Consider the following 24525-nt stretch of genomic DNA (forward strand, 5'->3'; position numbering starts at 1 on the left):
GCTCGACTGGCAAACTGTCGTCACTTTCGGTCTCGAATGAAATAACGCCACATTCTTCTTCACTTTCTAAGGTGCAGTAAATGAAGCAGGGAAAAATGAATACAAACGTCTCAAAAATGAGATCGACAGGAAGTGCAAAATGGCTAAGCAGGGATGGCTACAGGACAAATGTAAGGATGTAGAGGCTTATCTTGCTAGGGGTAAGATAGATACTGCCTACAGGAAAATTAAAGAGACCTTTGGAGAAAAGAGAACCACTTGTATGAATATCAAGAGCTCAGACAGAAACCCAGTTCTAAGGAAAGAAGGGAAAGCAGAAAGGTGGAAGGAGTATATAGAGGGTCTATACAAGGGTGATGTACTTGAGGACAATATTATAGAAATAGAAGAGAATGTAGATGAAGATGAAATGGGAGATATGATACTGCATGAAGAGTTTGACAGAGCACTGAAAGACCCGAGTCGAAACAGGGCCCCAGGAGTAGACAACATTCCATTAGAACTACCGACAGCCTTGGGAGAGCCAGTCCTGACAAAACTCTACCATCTGGTGAGCAAGATGTATGAGACAGGCGAAATACCCTCAGACTTGAAGAAGAATATAATAATTCCAATCCCAAAGAAAGCAGGTGTTGACAGATGTGAAAATTACTGAACTATCACGTTAATAAGTCATGGCTGCAAAATACTAATGTGAATTCTTTACAGACGAATGGAAAAACTGGTAGAAGCGGACCTTGGGGAAGATCAGTTTGGATTCGGTAGAAATGTTGGAACACATGACGCAATACTGACCCTACGACTTATCTTAGAAGAAATATTAAGGTAAGGCAAACCTACATTTCTAGCATTTGTAGACTTAGAGAAAGCTTTTGACAATGTTGACTGGAATACTGTCTTTCAAATTCAGCAGGTGGCAGGGGTAAAATACAGGGAGCGAAAGGCTATTTACAATTTGTACAGAAAGCAGATGGCTGTTATAAGAGTCGAGGGGTATGAAAGGGAAGCAGTGGTTGGGAAGGGAGTGAGACAGGGTTGTAGCCTCCTCCGATGTTATTCAATCTGTATATTGAGCAAGCAGTAAAGGAAACAAAAGAAAAGTTCGGAGTAGGTATTAAAATCCATGGAGAAGAAATAAAAACTTTGAGGTTCACCGATGGCATTGTAATTCTGTCAGAGACAGCAAAGGACTTGGAGGAGCAGTTGAACGGAATGGACAATGTCTTGAAAGGAGGATCTAAGATGAACATCAACAAAAGCAAAATGAGGCTAATGGAATGTAGTTGAATTAAGTCGGGTGATGCTGAAGGAATTAGATTTGGAAATGAGACACTTAAAGTAGTAAAGGAGTTTTGCTGTTTGGGGAGCAAAATAACTGAAGATGGTCGAAGTAGAGAGAATGTAAAATGTAGACTGGCAATGGCAAGGAAAGTGTTTCAGAAGAAGAGAAATTTGTTAACGTCGAGTATTGATTTAAGTGTTAGCCATGTATGGAAGTGAAACATGGACGATAAATAGTTTAGACAAGAAGAGAATAGAAGCTTTTGAAATGTGGTGCTACAGAAGAATGCTGAAGATTAGATGGGTAGATCACATAACCAATGAGGTGGTACTGAATAGGATTGGGGAGAAGAGGAGTTTGTGGCACAACTTGACTAGAAGAAGGGACCGGTTGGTAGGACATGTTCTGAGGCATCAAGGGATCACCAATTTAGTGTTGGAGGGCAGCGTGGGGGGTAAAAATCGTAGAGGGAGACCAAGAGATGAATACACCAAGCAGATTCAGAAGGATGTAGGCTGCAGTAGGTACTGGGAGATGAAGAAGCTTGCACAGGATAGAGTAGCATGGAGAGCTGCATCAAACCAGTCTCAGGGCTGAAGACCACAACAACAACAACATGCTTAAATTCAATGTCAGACTTAGGATCACTGTAGTAAACCTAAACAACAATACAGGAGAAAGGCTGGAATGCACGTGTTTAATTGTCGAGCATCTAAAGCTGCACACAGTAAAGATGGTACCGAGTGGCAACCACCACGACAGCCAGGTGCAAACGCAGTACCAGATGCTCTATAGTGGCTGAACACTTAACTATCAGTGCTGAAACAGGTATAAATGGAGTTCTACTTTTTCACAGGTCTATTTATAAGCTGGCCAAGTACACTATGGATTTTTAGTATCTGTCAGAATAATAAAACTGAGGTAACTCAGGGTTTTATGATAAGGAGTTAAAATAAAGGAAAAGATATGGTTTTCATTAATATTTGGACTGTTTTCTTTTCTACCTATTTTGCTTCTAACCCAGTTTTTTTGTGGTACCACTGTTTTTAATCATTATCCTGACAGTACAGCTGTGAAATTTATATCTTTGCTGTCACAATTATTTGCCTGTTTATTCAGAATACATTGCAATTTCAAAGGTTTTGGTGGGACCTGAGAAGGCATCTGTCATCCCTCCCTCCACCCTTTCCCTGCCCTTCCAAATTCTTCAGAATTGACCTGCATGTGACCTCAGAGTCAAAGCTTCATCTCTAAATGTATTATGACCTCTATATGCTCTACAAAACAATGTGAAAATGTTGACTGTGAATACGAGATGAAATGATCCTTCAGTTTAGGAATGATGAGTTTGGGAAAAGCCTCATCTTATAATCGGGTAAATGCGGTAAACATTTGTATATGCAAAGAATCGGCATTTCAGTGCAATCGTGCAAAATTCTTAGCGAAACCTCTACCTACATTCTTTATGTAAGGAAATATTACAATGGTGGTTTCTCTGCACTGGAGCATAAAAGCCTTTACAGTTCCCAGGACTGATAATTTTATAGCTCAATGGAAAAGTATATTGTCTCTTAACATGGAAAAAATGTACTTTCACCCAAGGGATAGTGTATTTTCTCTAGGCAAAAAGTGTGTTTTTGTTAAAGAAATAAAGAAAATTTTTTCTTCTCAATGCATAACCCTGAAGTTTCTCATTGTGAGATAGTGGCTAATGTAGCATTTTGCTCTTTTCCATTGTGTTAACAATGGCTTGCTGATTATAAAGCCTGATGTTCAGGCTATCTCAAGGAGTAGGGTATCGTCATCAATGTTGCAAATCTTTGCTTCAGATCTTGTGTAAGGTGTTGTTTTTGTGACTTTTCCTTTATGACAGTCATGCCACTTTGTAGGTGTATTTGTCATCACCCTCACCTTAGACTTAAGTTTAATTTTGGAACAATTTTACTTGAAGATGTACAATAATTTTGATTTACATGAAAAATGCTCTGTCTCAAAGGTGACAGCTAGGAGTAAAATTCATCATATTTATTTCTGCCAACTTGTTCCCGTGTAAACGATAGTGCACTTGTGGTTTGTTCCAGACTAGATGTGACAGGTTGTAGCAGACTCGGCGGAGGCCTATTCCCCTGCCTCGTCGGGCTACCGCGACTTCACACGTTGCGAATGGGTACCATGTATTTCGGTACCACGTATTTTACAGAGTTGCAGCCAGGTGTGAGCAGCATCCTCAAATTGTCAGGTTTGCGCTGTCTGACATTCGATTATTCGGATGTTACTGGAGTGCCTTTTGATAAGTTTCCGGAGAATCTCATCAGTCTCAGGTAAGGAAAGATCTGTGTCTACATAATTACTTTGCAGGTTCAAGCTTTGGAAACTGCAGGTTGGAATAAGAATAATATAAGGAAAAGGATAGATTCTTACTCACAACAAAGGTGACCTGTCGAGAAGCAGAAATGCACGACAGAAAGACTGTTACACAGTATAGCTTTCCACGAGAGAGAGAGAGAGAGAAAGAGAGAGAGAGAGAAGCACACCTCATGCACACATGTCCACTCCCACCAGCAGGTCTGACTGGAACGCAACTGTCACATTAATAGCAATCTGAACCATGGACCTTGCCGTTGGTGGGGAGGCTTGCGTGCCTCAGCGATACAGATAGCCGTACCGTAGGTGCAACCACAACGGAGGGGTATCTGTTGAGAGGCCAGACAAACGTGTGGTTCCTGAAGAGGGGCAGCAGCCTTTTCAGTAGTTGCAAGGGCAACAGTCTGGATGATTGACTGATCTGGCCTTGTAACAATAACCAAAACGGCCTTGCTGTGCTGGTGCTGCGAACGGCTGAAAGCAAGGGGAAACTACAGCCGTAACTTTTCCCGAGGGCATGCAGCTTTGCTGTATGGTTAAATGATGATGGCGTCCTCTTGGGTAAAATATTCCGGAGGTAAAATAGTCCCCCATTCGGATCTCCGGGCAGGGACTACTCAGGAGGACGTCGTTATCAGGAGAAATAAAACTGGCGTTCTACGGATCGGAGCGTGGAATGTCAGATCCCTTAATCGGGCAGGTAGGTTAGAAAATTTAAAAAGGGAAATGGATAGGTTAATGTTAGATATAGTGGGGATTAGTGAAGTTCGGTGACAAGAGGGACAAGAGTTTAGATCAAGTGAATACAGGGTTATAAATACAAAATCAAATAGGGGTAACGCAGGAGTAGGTTTAATAATGAATAAAAAAATAGGAGTGCAGGTAAGCTATTACAAACAGCATAGTGAACGCATTATTGTGGCCAAGATAGATACGAAGCCCACGCCTACTACAGTAGTACAAGTTTATATGCCAACTAGCTCTGCAGATGACGAAGAAATTGAAGAAATGTATGATGAAATAAAAGAAATTATTCAGATTGTGAAGGGAGACGAAAATTTAATAGTCATGGGTGACTGGAATTCGAGAGTAGGAAAAGGGAGAGAAGGAAACATAGTAGGTGAATATGGATTGGGGGTAAGGAATGAAAGAGAAAGCCGTCTGGTAGAATTTTGCACAGAGCATAACTTAATCAAAATTAACACTTGGTTCAAGAATCATGAAAGAAGGTTGTATACATGGAAGAATCCTGGAGATACTAAAAGGTATCGGATAGATTATATAATGGTAAGACAGATTTAGGAACCAGGTTTTAAATTACAAGACATTTCCAGGGGCAGATGTGGACTCTCACCACAATCTGTTGGTTATGAACTATAGATTAAAACTGAAGAAAGTGCAGAAAGGTGGTAATTTAAGGAAATGGGACCTGGATAAACTGACTAAACCAGAGGTTGTACAGAGTTTCAGGGAGAGCATAAGGGAACAATTGACAGGAATTGGGGAAAGAAATACAGTAGAAGAAGAATGGGTAGCTCTGAGGGATGAAGTAGTGAAGGCAGCAGAGTACCAAGTAGGTAAAAAGACAACGGCTAGTAGAAATCCTTGGGTAACAGAAGAAATATTGAATTTAATTGATGAAAGGAGAAAATATAAAACTGCAGTAAATGAAGCAGGCAAAAAGGAATACAAACGTCTCAAAAATGAGATCGACAGGAAGTGCAAAATGGCTAAGCAGGGATGGCTACAGGACAAATGTAAGGATGTAGAGGCTTATCTTGCTAGGGGTAAGATAGATACTGCCTACAGGAAAATTAAAGAGACCTTTGGAGAAAAGAGAACCACTTGTATGAATATCAAGAGCTCAGACAGAAACCCAGTTCTAAGGAAAGAAGGGAAAGCAGAAAGGTGGAAGGAGTATATAGAGGGTCTATACAAGGGTGATGTACTTGAGGACAATATTATAGAAATAGAAGAGAATGTAGATGAAGATGAAATGGGAGATATGATACTGCATGAAGAGTTTGACAGAGCACTGAAAGACCCGAGTCGAAACAGGGCCCCAGGAGTAGACAGCATTCCATTAGAACTACTGATGGCCTTGGCAGAGCCAGTCCTGACAAAACTCTACCATCTGGTGAGCAAAGCGTATGAGACAGGCGTAAGAAATACCCTTAGGTTTCAAGAAGAATATAATAATTACAAACCCAAAGAAAGCAGGTGTTGGCAGATGTGAAAATTACCGATCTATCCTGTGAATTTTAACTTATTTTATGTTTAATCAAGAATATTTTGAACAGACTGACGGTGTCGCCATGGGTAGCCCCCTGTCTCCTTTGGTGGCCAACCTTTTTATGAAGGATTTTGAAGAGAGAGCGCTTGAATCAGCTGCCCTGAAGCCAACTGTTTTTTGGCGGTATGTGGATGACACTTTCATAGTGTTGCCTCATGGAGAAGATAAATTAATGGAGTTTCTACATCACCTCAACTCCATTCATAGCAACATCCTGTTCACCATGGAAATAGAGGAAGATGGTTGTTTGCCTTTCTCGGATGTCCTGGTCGAAGGAAGAATGATGGTTCTCTAGGGCATTCAGTTTACCGGAAACACACTTGTACTGATTTGTACCTGCAAGCATCAAGTTGCCATCACCCATCACAAACCATGAATTTGCTTAAAACACTTGTTCATAGAGCTCATACTGTCCCAGATCTAGATAGCTTACCTCAAGAATTCGCCCATCTAAAGACAGTACTCAGCGAAAATGGGTATTCCATCCGGCAGATTAACAGGGCACTAACAATTAAAACTAAGAAGCAGGAAGAGAATAAAGAGGAGAACATGCCAGAACCATCTTTAGCTTTTCTTCCTTTTGTTGGTAACACTTCGTTTAAAATAGCAAGAATCCTCTGCTGAACATGGTATTTCTACTGGACATTCAATGGAGTATGAGAAAACAATGATTTTGTCTACAGCAACGTCTTTCTGGGACTCCATTATTGAAGAATCCGTAGAAATACGACTGGCGGAAAATCTGTTAAACTGTGACAGCGGCTACCAGCTGGACAGTGCATGGAATCCTGTCATCTCCACGATTTGCTCAAATCGAAGACGACTGAGTGCATCGACGGCCGTGGCAAACAGCAACGCAGAGGGCGACTGAGTTCCACTATTCACCAGCGAGGGCGCGGCCGGCGGGCAGTGTGGTTCAACTATCAAGCTTTCGATGCATGCGCAGAATAGTTACAGTACGCTATATATTGTGGAATGGAGGACGTTTTCGCGTCTGCGACAGCTCAGCTGAAGGTGACTGGCAGGTGCCCAGTTGACATATCGTGCGAAGTATTGAACGACGACCGGCTGCAAGCTCGAAATTTGTTTGAACTACCGACCTATCCATTTAATATGCCACAGCTGCAAACTACTAACACGAATTCTTTACAGACGAATGGAAAAACTAGTAGAAGCCGACCTCAGGGAAGATCAGTTTGGATTCCGTAGGAATGTTGGAACACGTGAGGCCATACTGACCCTACGACTTATCTTAGAAGAAAGATTAAAGAAAGGCAAACCTACATTTCTAGCATTTGTAGACTTAGAGAAAGCTTTTGAAAATGTTGACTGGAATACTCTCTTTCAAATTCTAAAGGTGGCAGGGGTAAAATACAGGGAGCGAAAGGCTATTTACAATTTGTACAGGAACCAGATGGCAGTTATAAGAGTCGAGGGGCTTGAAAGGGAAGCAGTGGTTGGGAAGGGAGTGAGACAGGGTTGTAGCCTCTCCCCGATGTTATTCAGTCTGTATATTAAGGAAGCAGTAAAGGAAACAAAAGAAAAGTTCGGAGTAGGTATTAAAATCCATGGAGAAGAAATAAAAACTTTGAGGTTTGCCGATGGCATTGTAATTCTGTCAGAGACAGCAAAGGACTTGGAAGAGCAGTTGAACGGAATGGACAGTGTCTTGAATGGAGGATATAAGATGAACATCAACAAAGCAAAACGAGGATAATGGAATGTAGTCGAATTAAGTCTGGTGATGCTGAGGGAATTAGATTAGGAAATGAGACACTTAAAGTAGTAAATGAGTTTTGCTATTTGGGAAGCGAAATAACTGATGATGGTCGAAGTAGAGAGGATATAAAATGTAGACTGGCAGTGGCAAGGAAAGTTTTTATGAAGAAGAGAAATTTGTTAAAATCGAGTATAGATTTGTGAGGAAGTTGTTTCTGAAAGTATTTGTATCGAGTGTGGCCATGTATGGAAGTGAAACATGGACGATAAATAGTTTGGACAAGAAGAGAATAGAAGCTTTCAAAATGTGGTGCTACAGAAGAATGCTGAAGATTAGATTGGTAGATCACATAACTAATGAGGAGTTACTGAATAGAATTGGGGAGAAGAGGAGTTTGTGGCACAACTTGACTAGAAGAAGGGATCGGTTGGTAGGACATGTTCTGAGGCATCAAGGGATCACCAATTTAGCATTGGAGGGCAGCGTGGAGGGTAAAAATGGTAGAGGGAGACCAAGAGATGAATACACTAAGCAGATTGAGAGGGATGTAGGTTGCAGTAGGTACTGGGAGATGAAGAAGCTTGCACAGGATAGAGTCGCATGGAGAGCTGCATCAAACAAGTCTCAGGACTGAAGACCACAACAACAGGTGGAGAGCTGCATCAAACAAGTCTCAGGACTGAAGACCACAACAACAGGTGGGGGGAGAGAAGAAGACGGGCGGGGCATGCAGGGACTAGATGAGGGTACAGCAATACTGGCAGGTGCAGTGTTCTGAGGTGGAGGGAGGGGGAAGATTGAAAAAGAGGAGAAGAGGAGGGGAAAGGATGGTCAGGTGCATTGGCAGAGGGAGGCACACAGCGAGGGTGAGAGGACACGAAAATGGAGGAGGTGGAAGGACAGAGGGGATGGAAACAGTAGCGACAGTAGGTTACTGTATGTTCAGGCAACTATAATTTCGGGAGGGAGTGGAGAATGTCTTGTAAGGATAATGCTCATTTTTGCAGTTCGGAAAAGCTGGTGTTGGAGGGTAGGATCCACACGGCTCGAGTAGTGAAGCAGCCGTCAAAATCCAGCACATTATGTTCACCTGCAAGTTGTACCACGTGGTGCTACTTCGCTCTCGCCCCCCAGGTTGGCGGTGCCCGTTTGTCTCGTACCGATATAGAAAGCTGTGCAGTGATTGCAGAGCTGGTAGATGACGTGGCTGCTTTCTCGGACGGCCTGGCCTCTGGTGGGCTAGGACGAGGCTGTGACGGATCTGGAATTGGAAGTGCTGGGAGGTGGATTGGGCTGGTCCTGCACCAGGGTCTCCACAGTGATACGATCCCTGTAGCTGTGGCCCAGGACGGGGAGTGGCATAGGGATGGACTGAGATGTTAGCGTGTCATATTTATGGTGAATAGTAATCTATCCTTTTCCTGCAGTTTACGTTTGATTGGCAAAGGGTTCAAAAATATAGAAGCACTCGGGCTTTCTCTGTGTTCTGTCTCAGATAGCATGTGGGGAAAATAAATAACTTCTCTTGCAGTTCTGTATCAGTGTTAAATAAGGATAAATGTAGAATAATGACTCTGTGTGTGTGTGTGTGTGTGTGTGTGTGTGTGTGTGTGTGTGTGTGTGTGTGAGAGAGAGAGAGAGAGAGAGAGAGAGAGAGAGAGAGCTAGCTGTGTAGTATCTGCTTATAAGATTAGTAGCAAACGTCTTGAGTGTATCACATTGTATATGCATTAATGGGTAATAGTAAGAAATTATATGAAATATGGTGATCAGGCAAAACATTACTAGGAAAGGTGCACAGAAAGCTTAGATTTGTTGAAAGGGTGCTGTGATTTATGTCTGAATAGGAAATTGCACATGACGCACCAGTGCAACCATTTATGTCACTGTAGATGTTTGTAGATACGGTACCGTCCCAAAGTTTGGCAAGTGTTGATGATGTACTCCTCCAGTCCGTGCACACACAGTGATCATTTGAAGAAATGTCAGTCAGAATCACTGCTACTTCTCTGAATTACAACAGCTGCTGTTCTCCTATTTGGTATCACAGTTGCGTGGCAGTCTGTATTCTGTGGAGTTATGTGCTCGTTCTCACGGCCAGGAAATCTAGAAAAAATGGGGGAACTTTTTCATCCGGGAAAAGTCCAGCAATTTGTTATAATTTTGGGAATTTTTCATTGTTTTAATTTTCAGATCAATTTTTGTAGTTTTGACTGATAAAAACTGATATTCTAACAAATAATTTTACTGTAGCCCACTGCTGCAGAATAATACTGCAGCAGTAAAACATAAACCAGAGAATAACACCAAAGCAAAAGTTAAGACTGTGAAAACTTTGTAAGAACAAATTGCTTTCGATGAGAGTGACATCACAGGTGTTTACATTTCTAACAAGCTGTGGGAAAATATTGTGAATGGTTATTTGAGAAGCACTGCTTTCAAAGTAAATTTCCTTTTACACAAGACATGTGAAAATATGTGATGAATTAATTAAATTGTGAAGTGTTTCACTGTCATTCGAAACTTAAACCTTTTGAGAGCCAGCCACTTTAAAAACGACCAGCCATTTATGCCATTATTTAAAATTTTAATGGTGCGTTTGTGTTTAACACATGCTAAAAAGAGACCAAGCTTCAAGGTTAGTTTTTCATATTTATTTCAGTTCTTTTGTAGATTACAGATTATGCAAAAACAATGGCAGAAGTATGATTATCCTTTAGAAAACGAAAAAAAAAAAAAATTGAAGGATGAGTTCAGCAATTTCACACGTAATTGGATTTCCAATGAAAGGGTCAAAGTTTTCTCACATGTAGGGGGATATGTCGCAGTCGTAGCAATACTTGTTTGCTTCTTTCCTGCTCATTTTACAAGTAAATTGTCTCATCTTCTCCGTACCGTGCTCCGAATATCTGCTGTCGTCGGCTGTCTAGGTTGTGTGACACAAGCTATAATTGGTTAACGAAGTGCATTGTGCAGCACAGTCTAAATTTCACTGCTCCAAAAGCTACTGTGCTGTACGTGCTGGAATTCGTATTTATACTTTTGAAATACCAGTATATACAATGTTTATGTTGCCCCACGGCAAAGAGCTTTCCAGAACACATTGTTTTCTTGCTGGATTTTGTTTCCTAAAATGCTGGAAGTTCTGTGCTGGTGTATAAAACGTTTACCAGTCAAAGAATTGAAAAGTTTTACAGCTTCGAAGGAAAATATACTGGCACTTAACAAGGAAAAATGTACTTTCTCTCAGGGTATAGTACATTTTCACCCAGAAAAAGTGTATTTTTAACAGGGGAAAATCTACGTGGTTTTTTTCTTATTTATTTATTTATTCCCCCCCCCCCCCCCCCCCCCAAATTGTCCGCATGTACACCCTGTCGTAAAGAATTTAAATCCAGAAGCTCATTGAAATAATGGTCCTGATGCATCTCCATAGTGCTTTGAGTCATGAAGCAAGTGATGTTCAGTGTGTGTGCGCTGCATCCTGTCACTGCAGTTATAGTATTGAATAACATTACGCAACTGCTCTGCACGTGTCGCCCACAACGTAGCTGATGTTAATCAGTTCCTGTCCTCAATGTAGATAATAAAGTTCGTGTTAAAGTACAGTCTGTCTGCAAAGGAATGTTCCGTTTCAGTGGTATATTATAACAGTTTTTTATACAAATATTCAGTTCGACCTAAAATACAATTCTTCCCACACTTTGGGTAATAAGTCCAGAGCAATGGAAGCAACAACAGCCCCTTCAGTTCTGTGTCTCAACTCTGGCAGATCATTAGATAGTGGCACAAAGCAGACAAGATCTTTTACAAAGCCCAAAGGAAAAAAATCACAGGGGTCAAGGCCAGCAGAACAGTGTCCTCGTCATATCAGTTATTAGCACCAGTCCAGCGGTCAAAGGCTTCGATGTTCGACTGTGCTCGTACAAAAACGTGCCGACGGATAGGGGCCCGATGTTGTTGCCGAGTAAAGTTTTCGGGGTCACCTTTTAACTGATGAAAGAGCCGTTCTGGTAACATATCCAGGTAAGCTACCCCTGCTATGGTAGCTTCAGCAGAACAAAATAGTCTGAACACTTGACATTGGGACACACCACAGAAAAAGTTTAATTTTGGGATTTCGCATGTACTTCCATTGCGTAGTTCTGTACATCTTAATTGTCACATCGGATAGGTCATCTGCAATCACTTTGTACGGTCCACGGAATTGTGCAGCTAGGTTCTTAGAATGACACCTTCTTACGGTCTCATCAAACAAAAGAAGCATCCTAAATATTCTTCGATTCTCCAACTCTTCGTGTGAGCTTTACTGGTTTCCTTCATTTCTTTTATCCTTTCTCGTGCTACTGGATGTACTGCTTGCAGCATTCTAGTTGGCTGATATGCATAACAGTTCATTCCTCTGTCTTTATGACTCCTGGAATGTGTACTTGTCTCCCATAAATTTATGCCAACAATGTATAGCCATTGCTACTGTGAAAATATAAGTAATTGGATAGATTAGTTTTCCACATCTTTCATTTTCTAACCTTCTATTTTTTGCAATTCCCATCCCACCTGTACCACATACAGTGCACTTAGCTTTCCGCATTTATTAGCTCGTGCACGATGTTACAGCAGTATTCTCTGTTTCTCGTATTACTGTATCTACCGTGTTTAAGCTCTCAGATTTTTGAATCTTGTCCACTGCAGTCTATAACGGTCAGTCTTTCCGTCTCCTCCTGTCCGGTAAGTCTTCCTCCGACCAGAGGTTCTGCGTGACTCCTCCAAACTCTACTCCTTTTCCTAAACCTTACCAGTCCTCCTCTTTCACCGCTCTCCCTTCCCCTTCGACCCTTCTGCTAGGAGAAGGATCCTTCACTGCTCTCCCTCCCCCTTCGACCCTTCTGTTAGGAGAAGGAGCAAGTGGCTCCAAAAGCTTGCAAACTGTAATACCTTTTTCATGTGTGTTCTCCTGCCACCACATGATGAATAAATTTTTTTTCTATCCAGTTACTTGTTTGTTTCAAAAACTGATTATTTTTGTTGATACTTTGCTACTGTGAGGCATATTAAATACAGAAACAGTATACTGTTCCCATATATTCCAAGTACAGTGGTCCTCTCTAACGAAGTGTCATAAATATTCCACCAGTGTCCTACGAGTTCTCTAGAGCACCCCGTTTGTCAGTGAAATGCTGTCGTCACAGTTTTCTGGATCCTTAATAACTTATGTACCCTCTTCTCTGTGTGAACTTATTTCTTTGAGATTTGTAATAGTTCCTAATGTGTTCCTCTTTTCATGTCTTTCCACTAATTATAGTTTTCTATTTGGCCTAAGTTTCTGTGCATCCTCTGATGACTGCCTAACACTAGTTCAACCTTTTCCTCTGTGTCTAGTTCATTTTCTTCACACGTTCTTAATTTTCCCTAACCACTCTGTGTCTCGTTCTTTCGTGCCCTCTACATCGTCTGACCACATTCGGCTCAATGCATCACAGTGAGGACGCATGTTATTGTTGCAATGTTGCCCAGCTCCCAGTAATTTTACACGTCATATGTCCACTTTTCTTGTAATTATTTGGTTTAGGAAGCCTAATATGTGCTGTAATAGATGTTACAATATACAGTCTTCGGTTACCTGACATCTTGTCACCTCGATAACAGACGTGAAAATGCTGCAAGGCTCGAAGCAAACTCGGAGTTTTCTCTCTTACTCCAACTCTGTGCAGACAGTGCACACCACCGTACTCGGAGCGGGTACGAGTCGAGTCGACGCCCGTCCGTGGCAACAGGTGGCTCATGTGCCAGTGACGTCGGAGAGTAATGCAGTCGGCACGCAAATTCCCTGACTCGAGACAGTTCCTAATGTCCCGTCAGAAGGCGCCACTCTATGGACGACGTGTCTGCCAGCTTTCTTTCATTCATTTGTCATCGAGGCCACTAGAGTGTGCCATTCCACCATCCACAAAGTTAAGAGTACCGATCTTTTAACATCGGTTGTGATAGTTTTGTTTTTTTGACAAATTAGTTTTGAAGGTAGAAATTCGGAGAAATTTTTTTCTCATCAGCATAACTGGAGTTTATAGTTTTTCAGTTGTAAATTGAGCGCAGATTTAATGTAGTGGCATTTGGAAAAATGGCTGGAATATTGCAATTGTAGCTGTTACTGAAGTCCTAATGTTTTTATTTATCACATTTAGAAATATTATCTCCGAGAACCTCGTGTGTATACGTTGTGGCGTTTCGAGGTGATCGAATGTATCGGTTCTCGATACTGCATTTTTCTGTGCACTGTTGCATATAATACGTTCTGTACAGTGAGAAATAGCTCGTCACACAGTTCCTAGTTTGCAAAGTGTAACCAGTTTTAAACACCGTGCAAAATATTAATACTGGAAATTGACAGTTTAGGACAGCGTTTAAAATGAATATTTGTAAAAATAGTGATTGGTTGTGTGGCTGTCAATTTAAAAATGCATTATTTTGCTTCCCATGCCTGTATGATGTTGAACCCTTGTGGACAAAAGTGAGGGTTACAGACGTAAACCATCTGAGTACCAAAGTGTAAAAGCACGAATCTTCAGCTGCTCAAATACAACCGAGTAGTGCATCGAGAAGGAAAATTGCTGAGAATGACGTGTCCGAAAGAACAGACGTCACACATTTGTATAACCGATCTGCCATGATGGGCACTGAAATCACAACCTTCAGTGCAGATGCACATTTACATTCAATCTCCAGCAGGAATCTAAATGTAGTGAGTGTGGACGACACGGGTGGGGGCTGTGGATAGGTACTAGGTGGGAGTGCAGGTCAGCTGAGATAGTCTGTGCATTTGTGATAAACGGTCTGTCCGGGTCACACAGTGGTTAATGCGACTACCTAGTAAGCGGGAGATCCCAGGTTTGAGTCCCAGTTGCGTGCACATTATCCCTCGTCACCACTTATTTTGCACAAAGTCCTGATACGACTGATATCTTAGTACCATCCCCGTATGTTTTTCTCCTCCCTCCACTGTCAGTTTGCGTAGTAGAAGAAGTTGGGTGTAATAGGTCTGGGCTAAATATATTTCTGTGGTTCCTTCGAATTGGCCTTAAGGGATCATGATAAAACTGAATTGTTATCAAACCCTGACTAATTTTACTTCTGGATTGAATGCAGCATTGAAAGATAATTTGGGTAAGGCAACTGTTTTCAAAGGAACCTTCAAAACTATTCAAAGTGAACTTTTCCAAATTATGTTGGATGTATACCAAGAAGAAATTTCAAAGCAAATAAGGAATCATAATTTTTAGCTGTTATAGCAGATAAAACAAACAGATCAAACATATTTCAGATGGCTGTTGTATACTGTTACGTATTGAGACCCAGAGGTTCTAGAGTTTCCTATCTCCTTGTGAACACGGTGCACAGATGTTCGCTGCGACTTTGCTAGAAGAATTGAATAGGCAAAAAGACTCACCAAAAATTACTTGCACAGACCTGTGATGAGGCATCTGTTATGGCTGTTTCCTCGGGTGGAGTACAAACTGTTGTGTAAAAATTGTCCTAATGCAGAATGTGTACATTGCTATGCTGATGAAGTTAATCTTATAATGAGCAAAGCGGTATCAATCAATTGCAGTATGATTTATTTATTTATTTAGAGTTTTCAGAGAATATGTCCATTCTTTTCATAGAGTGCGCAGTGGACCACTATCCTCGGTGACTTAGTGAGAAAGCATTTCCCTCGATCTTGTCCAGTGGATTTTTCGATCTCAATTCGTAAACGCAGTTCATTACTCCAACAATGTATAAATCACATACTGGAAGGTGATTCTATAAGAAGTGAAACTACAATTTGCCAGGCTCTTCGCCATAAAAATGTTCGTTTCAATCATATCTTAAATTATCAGTGAGCACAGACATTTGCCTGCAGGGGAACAGCAACTGTTATAAATTAAAATTGTAGAGCCGGCACAAGTTGCATGTAATTTTTTATTTATTTTACATGTTTCATTTGTCCAATGCGAGCACTCTCAGAACTTATGTAGCGGGGGCCACACGGTACCCGTTTCAGTTATTGGTTGGAATTTTCTAGTTAAGGTATGCCATTTGTCAGAGTTCTGTTTGGTCAGTTACGGTACGGAGAATCAATGCGTGCTGGCCCATAAGATCATTTCGACATTTAAAATAAATGTTATCGAGATTTGAGAAGTAATTGGTATCACCAGTGGCATTGAATCTGTTGATTACTAATGAATCTACTGATTTATCAGTGAAGAGAATGAAGTTGGAATAGCCTGATGTGAGTAGAAAAGAAAGGCAAAGGTGCTGTGCAACGTGATTGATGTTATAGATCATTGTATTTTTTCACATCATCTTGTAGCTGCTTCATTGTTTTTTCGTGTTAAGTTCCCCTTGTATCTTTTTAAGATATCCTGAAGATACCTTAAAGGAAATGTGTTCATTGTCATCATTTTTGGATAAGCTGAAACTATATTGTTAACTATCTTTTATCTACCTAGCACAAGAATGTAGATCATTATCTGGTGCAGTTAGTCTAGTAGAGTCTGACAACTAACAGCCCAGGGAAGATGTTCACTAAGTAGTCTAAACTGTTGAAGGTGACATCGGTCGAACCGAAAGGCTGCTTTTCAACTTTGAAAATAATAAAATTATTCTTACATAACTCCGAGTGAGGAAAGGTTGACGGCCTCGGCGATGCTTTCCACCGAAAGAGGTCTCGCGATGCAGATTACAGACTGCAATTGGTGTGTGACTGAAGAGTTTGTCAGTGAAAAATGGAATGGCAAAGTTTCAATACAAGTAAGACAAGTTCGTTAAATGATGAGTGTGTTTCAGTTCTACTAGGAATGTAGCTCATTCAATAGTTTTTCTAGATAGTTGATAAATCATAGCATGCTCTTTGCTACAGATATTTTTCTGTCAGATATATTTCTCACTTTTTTCAGGATCATAACTTGGATTTAAAAAATTGAATTTTCTGGCATTCATACACACGAATTGTCAGGATGTTTAAATCGTAACAAATGTCGGGAAGCGAGGCACCGATAAAAGAATTTTCTTCCTTGTAACCATCTCGTATAAAAATGTAACATTGAAACTTTGGTGCAACACCCAGCTTCAGATACCACTGGCTACCACTGATGTATCAGCATTTGCATTAAGATTTCTGGGTTTATACAAAGTGTAAAAAAAATATTCCTCTAGTTCCAACCACCATTTCAGTAATCTCAGCAACAGACCTTCGACACCAAAAGTCCGTGTCAGTGGCTCGTGATCTGTTACTATGGTAAAATCTTCCTAAATGTGTGGTCTGCACTGTTTTGTGGCCATACAATTGCTAAGCACTCTACCTTAGTTTCAGCCTTATCCAACAACCGTGGGGCACAGTTGACTGGCAAATCTGAATCTATCTCCCTTCGTGACAGAACTGCTCTGAACAGTTCTGCACTGGTATCTGCAGCACCAGTGTTATGGTTTCTTGAAATCAGGGTAGCTCAGTATGGGAGGATTTACTAATCTCTCAGTTCCTCAAATGCTGCTTGTGGCAGAGATCCCAGTTCAGCGATTATACAATGGATTCACAGTATTAATATTCAGCCACCCCTAAATATCCTTTAAATCCTGTAATGGATTTCAGAACTGTTCTCCACCTCTTCACATTATGCTCACCTGGCTCCACATCTTTCTTTGTTATTTTGTGTCCTAAGAATATTACCTCTTTCTCAGAAATTCACACAATCTGGTGTAACTTTAACCTAGGTGCCCTTAAACCATCCAATATTTTCCTGCAACTTCTCATCACATTCCTTTACTGAACTACCTTAGCAAGTTACGTCATCCGAGTACATTGAAACACTTTGTCCCATGCAATCTTGCCAAAGCAACATTCACTAGTCTTTGAAATATACTTGATGCATTCTTTGCCCCATTGGCATCCTTTTGGACTCTTAGTGCTGATAATTTGCAGTGAATGCTGTGTTTTCCTCTATCTGCTGAATCTATTAAAATAGTGGAGAAATACTTGGCTTTCCCCAGTTTGTCCAGTATCTCACTTATGTTGGGGATGGGGAAAGTTTCCCCCACTGAGATTTCATTCTATATTTCCCTATCCCACAGGTGTCCGTGGGTACTTTTCAGGTTCTCTGAACAATTATATCCCCATTAACCATTTTCTCAATTTGCTCCTGTAATACCACCTTTTGTGCTTCCAGTATTCTATAGGGATGTACCTTTCCTTTGTTGTTTTGGCAATATAGGGAATGCATGCCTTACCATTTATGTGAATGCCAAATTGTCACCTTTTAGATAAAATACCTCACCATATGCCATACAATTCATATCAGTCTTCTTTATCCAACTGACCATTCAGATCATTTCTCTAACTTGTGCAGTGAGATTTCCTTTTGTGCTCATGCCGTTAATTGCTCCCTGTGTGGCTCATGTTGGTGTCACTTTGTCTTATCAGTTCACCTAAAACTTTCACTGTACTCAGATTCCACTTGGCCTCACTTGTAATTAGTACACTGAAAATATATTTCCCTTGCTCTAATAGAACCATAAATTTGGCTGTATGCACACTTGGCATTTCTTCTTGTTTGGGAATAATCTTTTCTTTTTTTTTTCATTACTGGGATTCAACCCTGTTTCTACACACGTTCTTATGTTTTTCTTTGCTGTGAGCTACTTTCACATCACTTTCTGATGCCCCACTAGTTTGCCTTATAGGTAACTCATAACATGTCGTCTCACAACTTGCCTTTAATTTGCATTTTTAACTTTTCCTTCACCATTCTGTGATTTACACTTTTTCATCTTATGTCTGTCATGTGGAGCTTACCGTCGTATTCATAGATCCTTTTTGCCATCTACTTTTCCTGATTTGCGATTATTGATGAAAGCTGGATCCATCATTACACACCAGAGTCGAAATGGCAGACAAAACAATTGACAAAAGGCTGGTAACAGTCCACTGAAGAATGCAAAGACCATTTTGTCAGATGGTGAGGTGATGGTCACTGTTTCTTGGGATTCCCAAGGATTACTTGTAAAAAGGCACAGCCGTAGCTGGACCTGTTTATGCTTCATTGTTGCATCATCTGAAACTTGTGTTGGTGGAGAAAAGACCCAAGTTTAACCACAAAAAAGGGTCCTTTCACCAGGATAGTGCACCATCCCACCCATCAGCGATAACAATGGTGAAAATGCATGAATTGGACTTTGAATTGGTTCCTCATCCACCCTATTCACCATACTTAGTCCCAAGTGACTTCACCTTGTTCCCTTACTTGACACTTTGGCTTGCTGGGAAGAAATTTTCATCAAATGAGGAAGTGATAGTTGCAATCAACAAGTATTTTGCAGTGGGATGAAAAAGTTGGTGGATCCCTGGACCAAGTTTATATCCTTCCAAGCAGAATATGTTGAGAAATAAGTTGAGTTATTTACGAAACAAACATTTTTCTCGCTTATTTTAAATGACTTATCAAACCGACTTCATATGTGCCCTTGATATCTATTGATAACTGTAACTGACTTCCTAATTTGTAGCAATATTCCACTGCAATTTTGTTTCTTGCTTCAAAATCTGTGACTCTTAACATTTGGGCATTTTGTCACAGTAAGATGTGTATTCCTCGTGTAACACACTCTTAGTTTTCCATTTCACTTGTGGGCACAGCCCCTAATTTCTCATTGAATTGGGGTCTAGCCTTTCACATTTTTCACAAATGGTTATCTTTTTAAGTCTGCATTTGTGTGACCTGGTTTGTCACAGTGGTAACAATATTTCTGAGAGCCTTTTGCTTCTTCTGCCTTCACCGTCTACCCTCGTGTTCCTCTTTGACTTTCCACAGTCTCTAGCCATGTGACCCATCTGCACTCAGTGTCATCATCTTCCCTCTGTTACTTAGAGTTTAGACTTCCTTCACTCTCAGGAATAGATCCTTTTTCTTTCACGGAGAGTAGGGCACTTTCCTCTCACAACACCTCTTCTGCTGTGGTGCCTAACCTAATTTAATCGGCGTGTCTTCGTACAGCTGCCCGAATCCTATCACTCGCCAGGCCCTGCACGGAGCGATCCTGTCCCAGTATCCGCACCAGTCTCGATGCACCTCACGGTTGTGCTGCCCGTGTCACTGGTGACGGCCTCTCTGAATGATTTTTAAACTTCATCTATCCGATGAACCGATGATGCAATTGCTTTCCCTGTGTGTTGTCTGGCCTGACAGGCCTACAAGCATAATAGCCTATGCTGCACTTATCTGTATAATTTTCTTCCCCGATTATATTCACTCGATTCCAGTTATAATTATCCCGGACAGTTAATTTTGCTGTAGCTTTTGCCATAATTTTAGACTTATATTGTGAAGTAGCAATGGTTTGTCATCTGATTGGACTACTTGAAATCCTGCATTCACATTGTCTGTGAAATCCCTAAGTTTGGAGCTCCACTAAATGACTTATTTAGTAATACAAGAAGATCCTTCGCACTGATGCCTTTAACATCTGAATTAGTAGCTGAAGCCAGCTTACATTGATACGGTGTTATACGTACAGTCTTAAAACTCTTATGTCATTGCTTCCCTGAAGTGTGCCGATGCTGTAGTTCTGCTGATTTCTTTTGCAGTTCCTTCAAGTATTTCTTCCTCTGATGGTCCCTCCTGCGACTTGCCTGGCCCGGACAAAACCACCGAGAAGTCAGTGTTGGGCTCTGGGGATGGCATCTGCTTCGTTTTACCTGTTCCACATTCCCCATCACCAATCTTCTTACCGTACACAGTGTGAAGGACCGATTCCGATAGTCTTTTGGAGGTGTGGCCCGTGTGGTGCAATCGGGCTGTCGATGACAGTGTGGACTGAAGCCTACTGAGTTATCTGTAATGGAGGAGAGGAAGAAAGTCTTGAGGATGCTTAGAACAGGTGATTCTGGAGTGGAGAGGAGAAGTTGTTGGCTTTGTAGGAAGTGAATAAGGGTGCAAACACTAAAGAGGTCGTATGGATAAAAAAGAGAACATTCTTTGGAGAAGATTTTCTGAGTGAAAGAACGTGCTCTGAGGAAGTTCTTTATATCGTATGAACAAAATGTTCAGAGCATATTTTCTGATGAGGGAGTTCATTCTCACTATCTCGCCACCTGCTCGAATCTGTTCTCCGCGTTGTGTTGTCTGCACCGGGCACAGAACGTACTCTTTATCTTGCATTTCGTTCAGCTTGCTGAAATATGCAAACTATTCAGTGTACAAATATGGAACTGTAGCATCACTGTGTTTGGGAAGAGTTGCATAAAATTTCATTTTGTTTTCACTTTTTTGTGCGGCAACAGATTATTAAGAACATTACGGATGGTTTATGAAAATACATTTTCTGATAATCTTGACAAATTTTCGACATGCAGGGAACTTTTTTTTATTGATGTTAGGTGAACGCATTATGCGAATGAAATTTTAACAATACGTCACATTATCGTCTACTCCGGATTGTAAAACGAGTGTGTTCTGACACGTGGTAATCTCGATTAAATGGCACATAATACTCTGTTGGCACGTCAAGTACTTAAGTGGTCATCTTGTGGTTTTGTTATGAGAAACAGTTCACTAGGTTTGTAATAAACCTGTTTTTAATTTTTATGATTTGCCTACTTATTTCTAGCATAGCAAAATGGAACATCTGTGCTGTGCGAAAATATGATGAACATCTGAAAAGGTCAGTGACATATTTGTCTGGTTTGTACCTGGTCTTCCCATACACCACTCGGGAAAACTTGGGTCTCATAAATAGCACAAAAATGTTTTCATTTTTTCTTCATGATATTTGGGAAATAAGTTCACCACCCTAATAATGTTTTTACTGTTAAACCCATATAAACTTACACAGTTACTCTACTCAATATGTCTTCGGGTTACGTATATCTTTCTTTTTCCATCTGAGCAACATAGATTTATTAAATTTACTAAAAAAACTTGGTAAGACTTAATGTCTGCAGAATTTAATCAGCCTGATTTATGTTACAGAGCTCATATCAAAAAGGGGTGAATTTTCTCTGCTCGTGAGAAACTTCGCTGTGTTTATTCGTATGAAATCGGAGAATGTTCTTCATGTTGAGCAAGGTTACCCACTCATTTACTCAAGCTGAGAACACAGTCAGGTGAAGTACATACTCACTTTGTTTTATTTGTGTGAACTTGAGAATGTTCTCCAAAATTTATAGAATTGAGTACTTTCCCCATGTTATTTATACAATCCAAGGATTGTGAAATTAAGAACAACAAATTCCAGTAGCTTTATATCTTTGCAAATCATTGCGGCCGCACCTCTCTACCCCCCCCCCCCCCCCCCCCCCCCCCACCATGCCATCAATTTCCCCAATTTCTCTCCTACGCCACCACTGTCCCTGCCCATCCCACCATGCTGGCAACCCCCCCCCCCCTCCCCCTCTCCGTGCACAGTCGCTCCTGCCACACCTCCTTTTTCACTTACCTAAAGATTTTTTTTCTCTGAGTAAATATAAATTTCCATGTACGTTATTAGAATTTTGTAACAATCTCTCTCTCTCTCTCTCTCTCTCTCTCTCTCTCTCTCTCTCTCTCTCTTTCTATTTCTATTTGTCTAGACAGTTCCAATTCTCTGTGATCACATGAACCAAAGCATGCCAATTTCTTTTGTCCTGCACTTTCTCCTGTAGGCTTTCCAGGTTGGAGCAGATCACTTCTGTGATGCGATTGATTCATTTCACCTTCTGACGTCCTCTTCTTCTAGTGCCTTTCCTCACCATTAGAGTTTTTTGCAGTGAAACATATCTTCTCATGATGTCTCCAAAGTAGGTCAGGTTTTGTTTTAGCATCAGACCTTCCAGGGAGTGCTCTGGTTTTATTTGCTCTAATGTTAACCTATTCATTCTCTTTGAAGTCCACGGGGCTCTAAGGAGTTTCCTCCAACATCACAACTCAAAGCAGTTTATTCTTCACCATTCGTTCCACATTTGTAATGGTCCAGGTCTCACATCTGTATATAACAACTGGAAAGACTGTAGCCCTTACAATATGGATCTTTGTTGCTAAAATTATATCTCTACACCTTAAAACCTCGTCAAGGTCTTACTTTTTATCAAGCAGCGAGCATCTCTCGATATTGTGGAGACGCTTGCTGCTTGGTAAAAAGGCAGTGTCAAAACTTGATGAGGTTTTAAGAAGTGGAGATATACTTAATACTGTTGTACAAACATTCACAGTACAGAAGGATCTCAGTTTGTCACAGTAACAGCAGTGCTCCCGTTCCTGTCACAGGGAGCTGAGTGTCGAAGGGTGCCCAGGTGACCCCAGAGCCACAGACGGGCTGACCGAGCAGATGCCCAATCTCGTAATCCGCGGCACGGTCCACGCTGAGCTACAGCCTTTCTACTTCGAGGCACTCGAGGACGTAGGGCCCGGCGAAGCAGACGAAGCGGTGGACGACCGTTCGGAGAGTGACGAAGACGGCGACAGTGATAGTAGCGTCGGCGGCAGTGACAGTGAGAGAGGTTGAGAGCACTATATCTGTATGTATAAAAATAATGTGAAATTTATAGGAAAGTACAATTCTCAGTACTTGTCAACATAAGCGGAAACTGTTTTGAAGGAATATAACAAATAATTTTAGAAATGTGTAGAAGAAACAGTAATGTTGTTTGAATACCTGCTGTAATAATCTGCAATAATGTTTGATTCTTGTTGTAACAACAATGGATTCACAATGAAACAAATTTTTTAAATGATAAAATGGCTACACAGATCAGCAGTTACTTCTGTAAAATATCTGGGAGTGTGCGTACGGAACGATTTGAAGTGGAATGATCATATAAAATTAATTGTTGGTAAGGCGGGTTCCAGGTTGAGATTCATTGGGAGAGTGCTTAGAAAATGTAGTCCATCAACAAAGGAGGTGGCTTACAAAACACTCGTTCGACCTATACTTGAGTATTGCTCATCAGTGTGGGATCCGTACCAGGTCGGGTTGACGGAGGAGATAGAGAAGATCCAAAGAAGAGCGGCGCGTTTCGTCACCGGGTTATTTGGTAACCGTGATAGCGTTACGGAGATGTTTAATAAACTCAAGTGGCAGACTCTGCAAGAGAGGCGCTCTGCATCGCGGTGTAGCTTGCTCGCCAGGTTTCGAGAGGGTGCGTTTCTGGAAGAGGTATTGAATATATTGCTTCCCCCTACTTATACCTCCCGAGGAGATCACGAATGTAAAATTAGAGAGATTAGAGCGCGCACGGAGGCTTTCAGACAGTCGTTCTTCCCGCGAACCATACGCGACTGGAACAGGAAAGGGAGGTAATGACAGTGGCACGTAAAGTGCCCTCCGCCACACACCGTTGGGTGGCTTGCGGAGTATCAATGTAGACGTAGATGTAGATGTAGATCAGGTAGCAATTCATAAATAGCACTGACAATGTTTTTTTGCAGTAAGTCGAATTTAAAAACTTCTTTGTTTTTATAAACCTGTGAAACAATAATAAATGAGGACTGCTACCTTGTTATTTTAAGTGTTAATTATATTTATCAGGATACTGCTAGATACCATTTTTAAATATTAAATTTCATTTGGAGGAACCACTTTGTGATTAAAATACACGACAGACTCTTTTACGAATGAACCACACATCACTAGTGTAATACTGTACAGCATTTATTATTTGTTACACAAACCAGTTTTTGGCTGATAAGTCACTGTCGGGTATGAAGATAAGTAAGTGGTAAAGTGAAATTGGTTGGATCAAAGATTTTAAAGTAGTGCATCTTTAGATGCACTACTTTACTACTTTACTACTAGATGTTTCCAGAGGTGAAAAAAAATTAATGTTACAAGAAGGAACAAATAAAGGATTATTTCAGTGTA

At 41.0% G+C, this 24525-nt stretch overlaps 1 protein-coding gene across 6 annotated transcripts in view; it reads left to right on the forward strand.

Annotated features, from left to right (window-relative positions):
• Window positions 1-24525, forward strand: part of LOC124619882 — a 67765-nt gene that overhangs the window by 28985 nt on the left and 14255 nt on the right. For 2 of the 6 annotated variants that reach the window (XM_047146506.1, XM_047146507.1), the window contains 2 exons: window positions 3364-3603; window positions 22932-23499. In XM_047146506.1, coding sequence (XP_047002462.1) covers window positions 3364-3603; window positions 22932-23169 — 478 coding nt within the window. In that variant the 3' untranslated portion in view covers window positions 23170-23499. Of the gene's footprint in view, window positions 1-3363; window positions 3604-20275; window positions 21794-22931; window positions 23500-24525 lie in introns of those variants that run through there. The other 4 variants (XR_006980157.1, XM_047146508.1, XM_047146509.1 and 1 more) reach the window with 4 other exon arrangements.

This window comes from Schistocerca americana, chromosome 6, assembly GCF_021461395.2.
Source record: "Schistocerca americana isolate TAMUIC-IGC-003095 chromosome 6, iqSchAmer2.1, whole genome shotgun sequence".
NCBI lineage: Eukaryota > Metazoa > Arthropoda > Insecta > Orthoptera > Acrididae > Schistocerca > Schistocerca americana.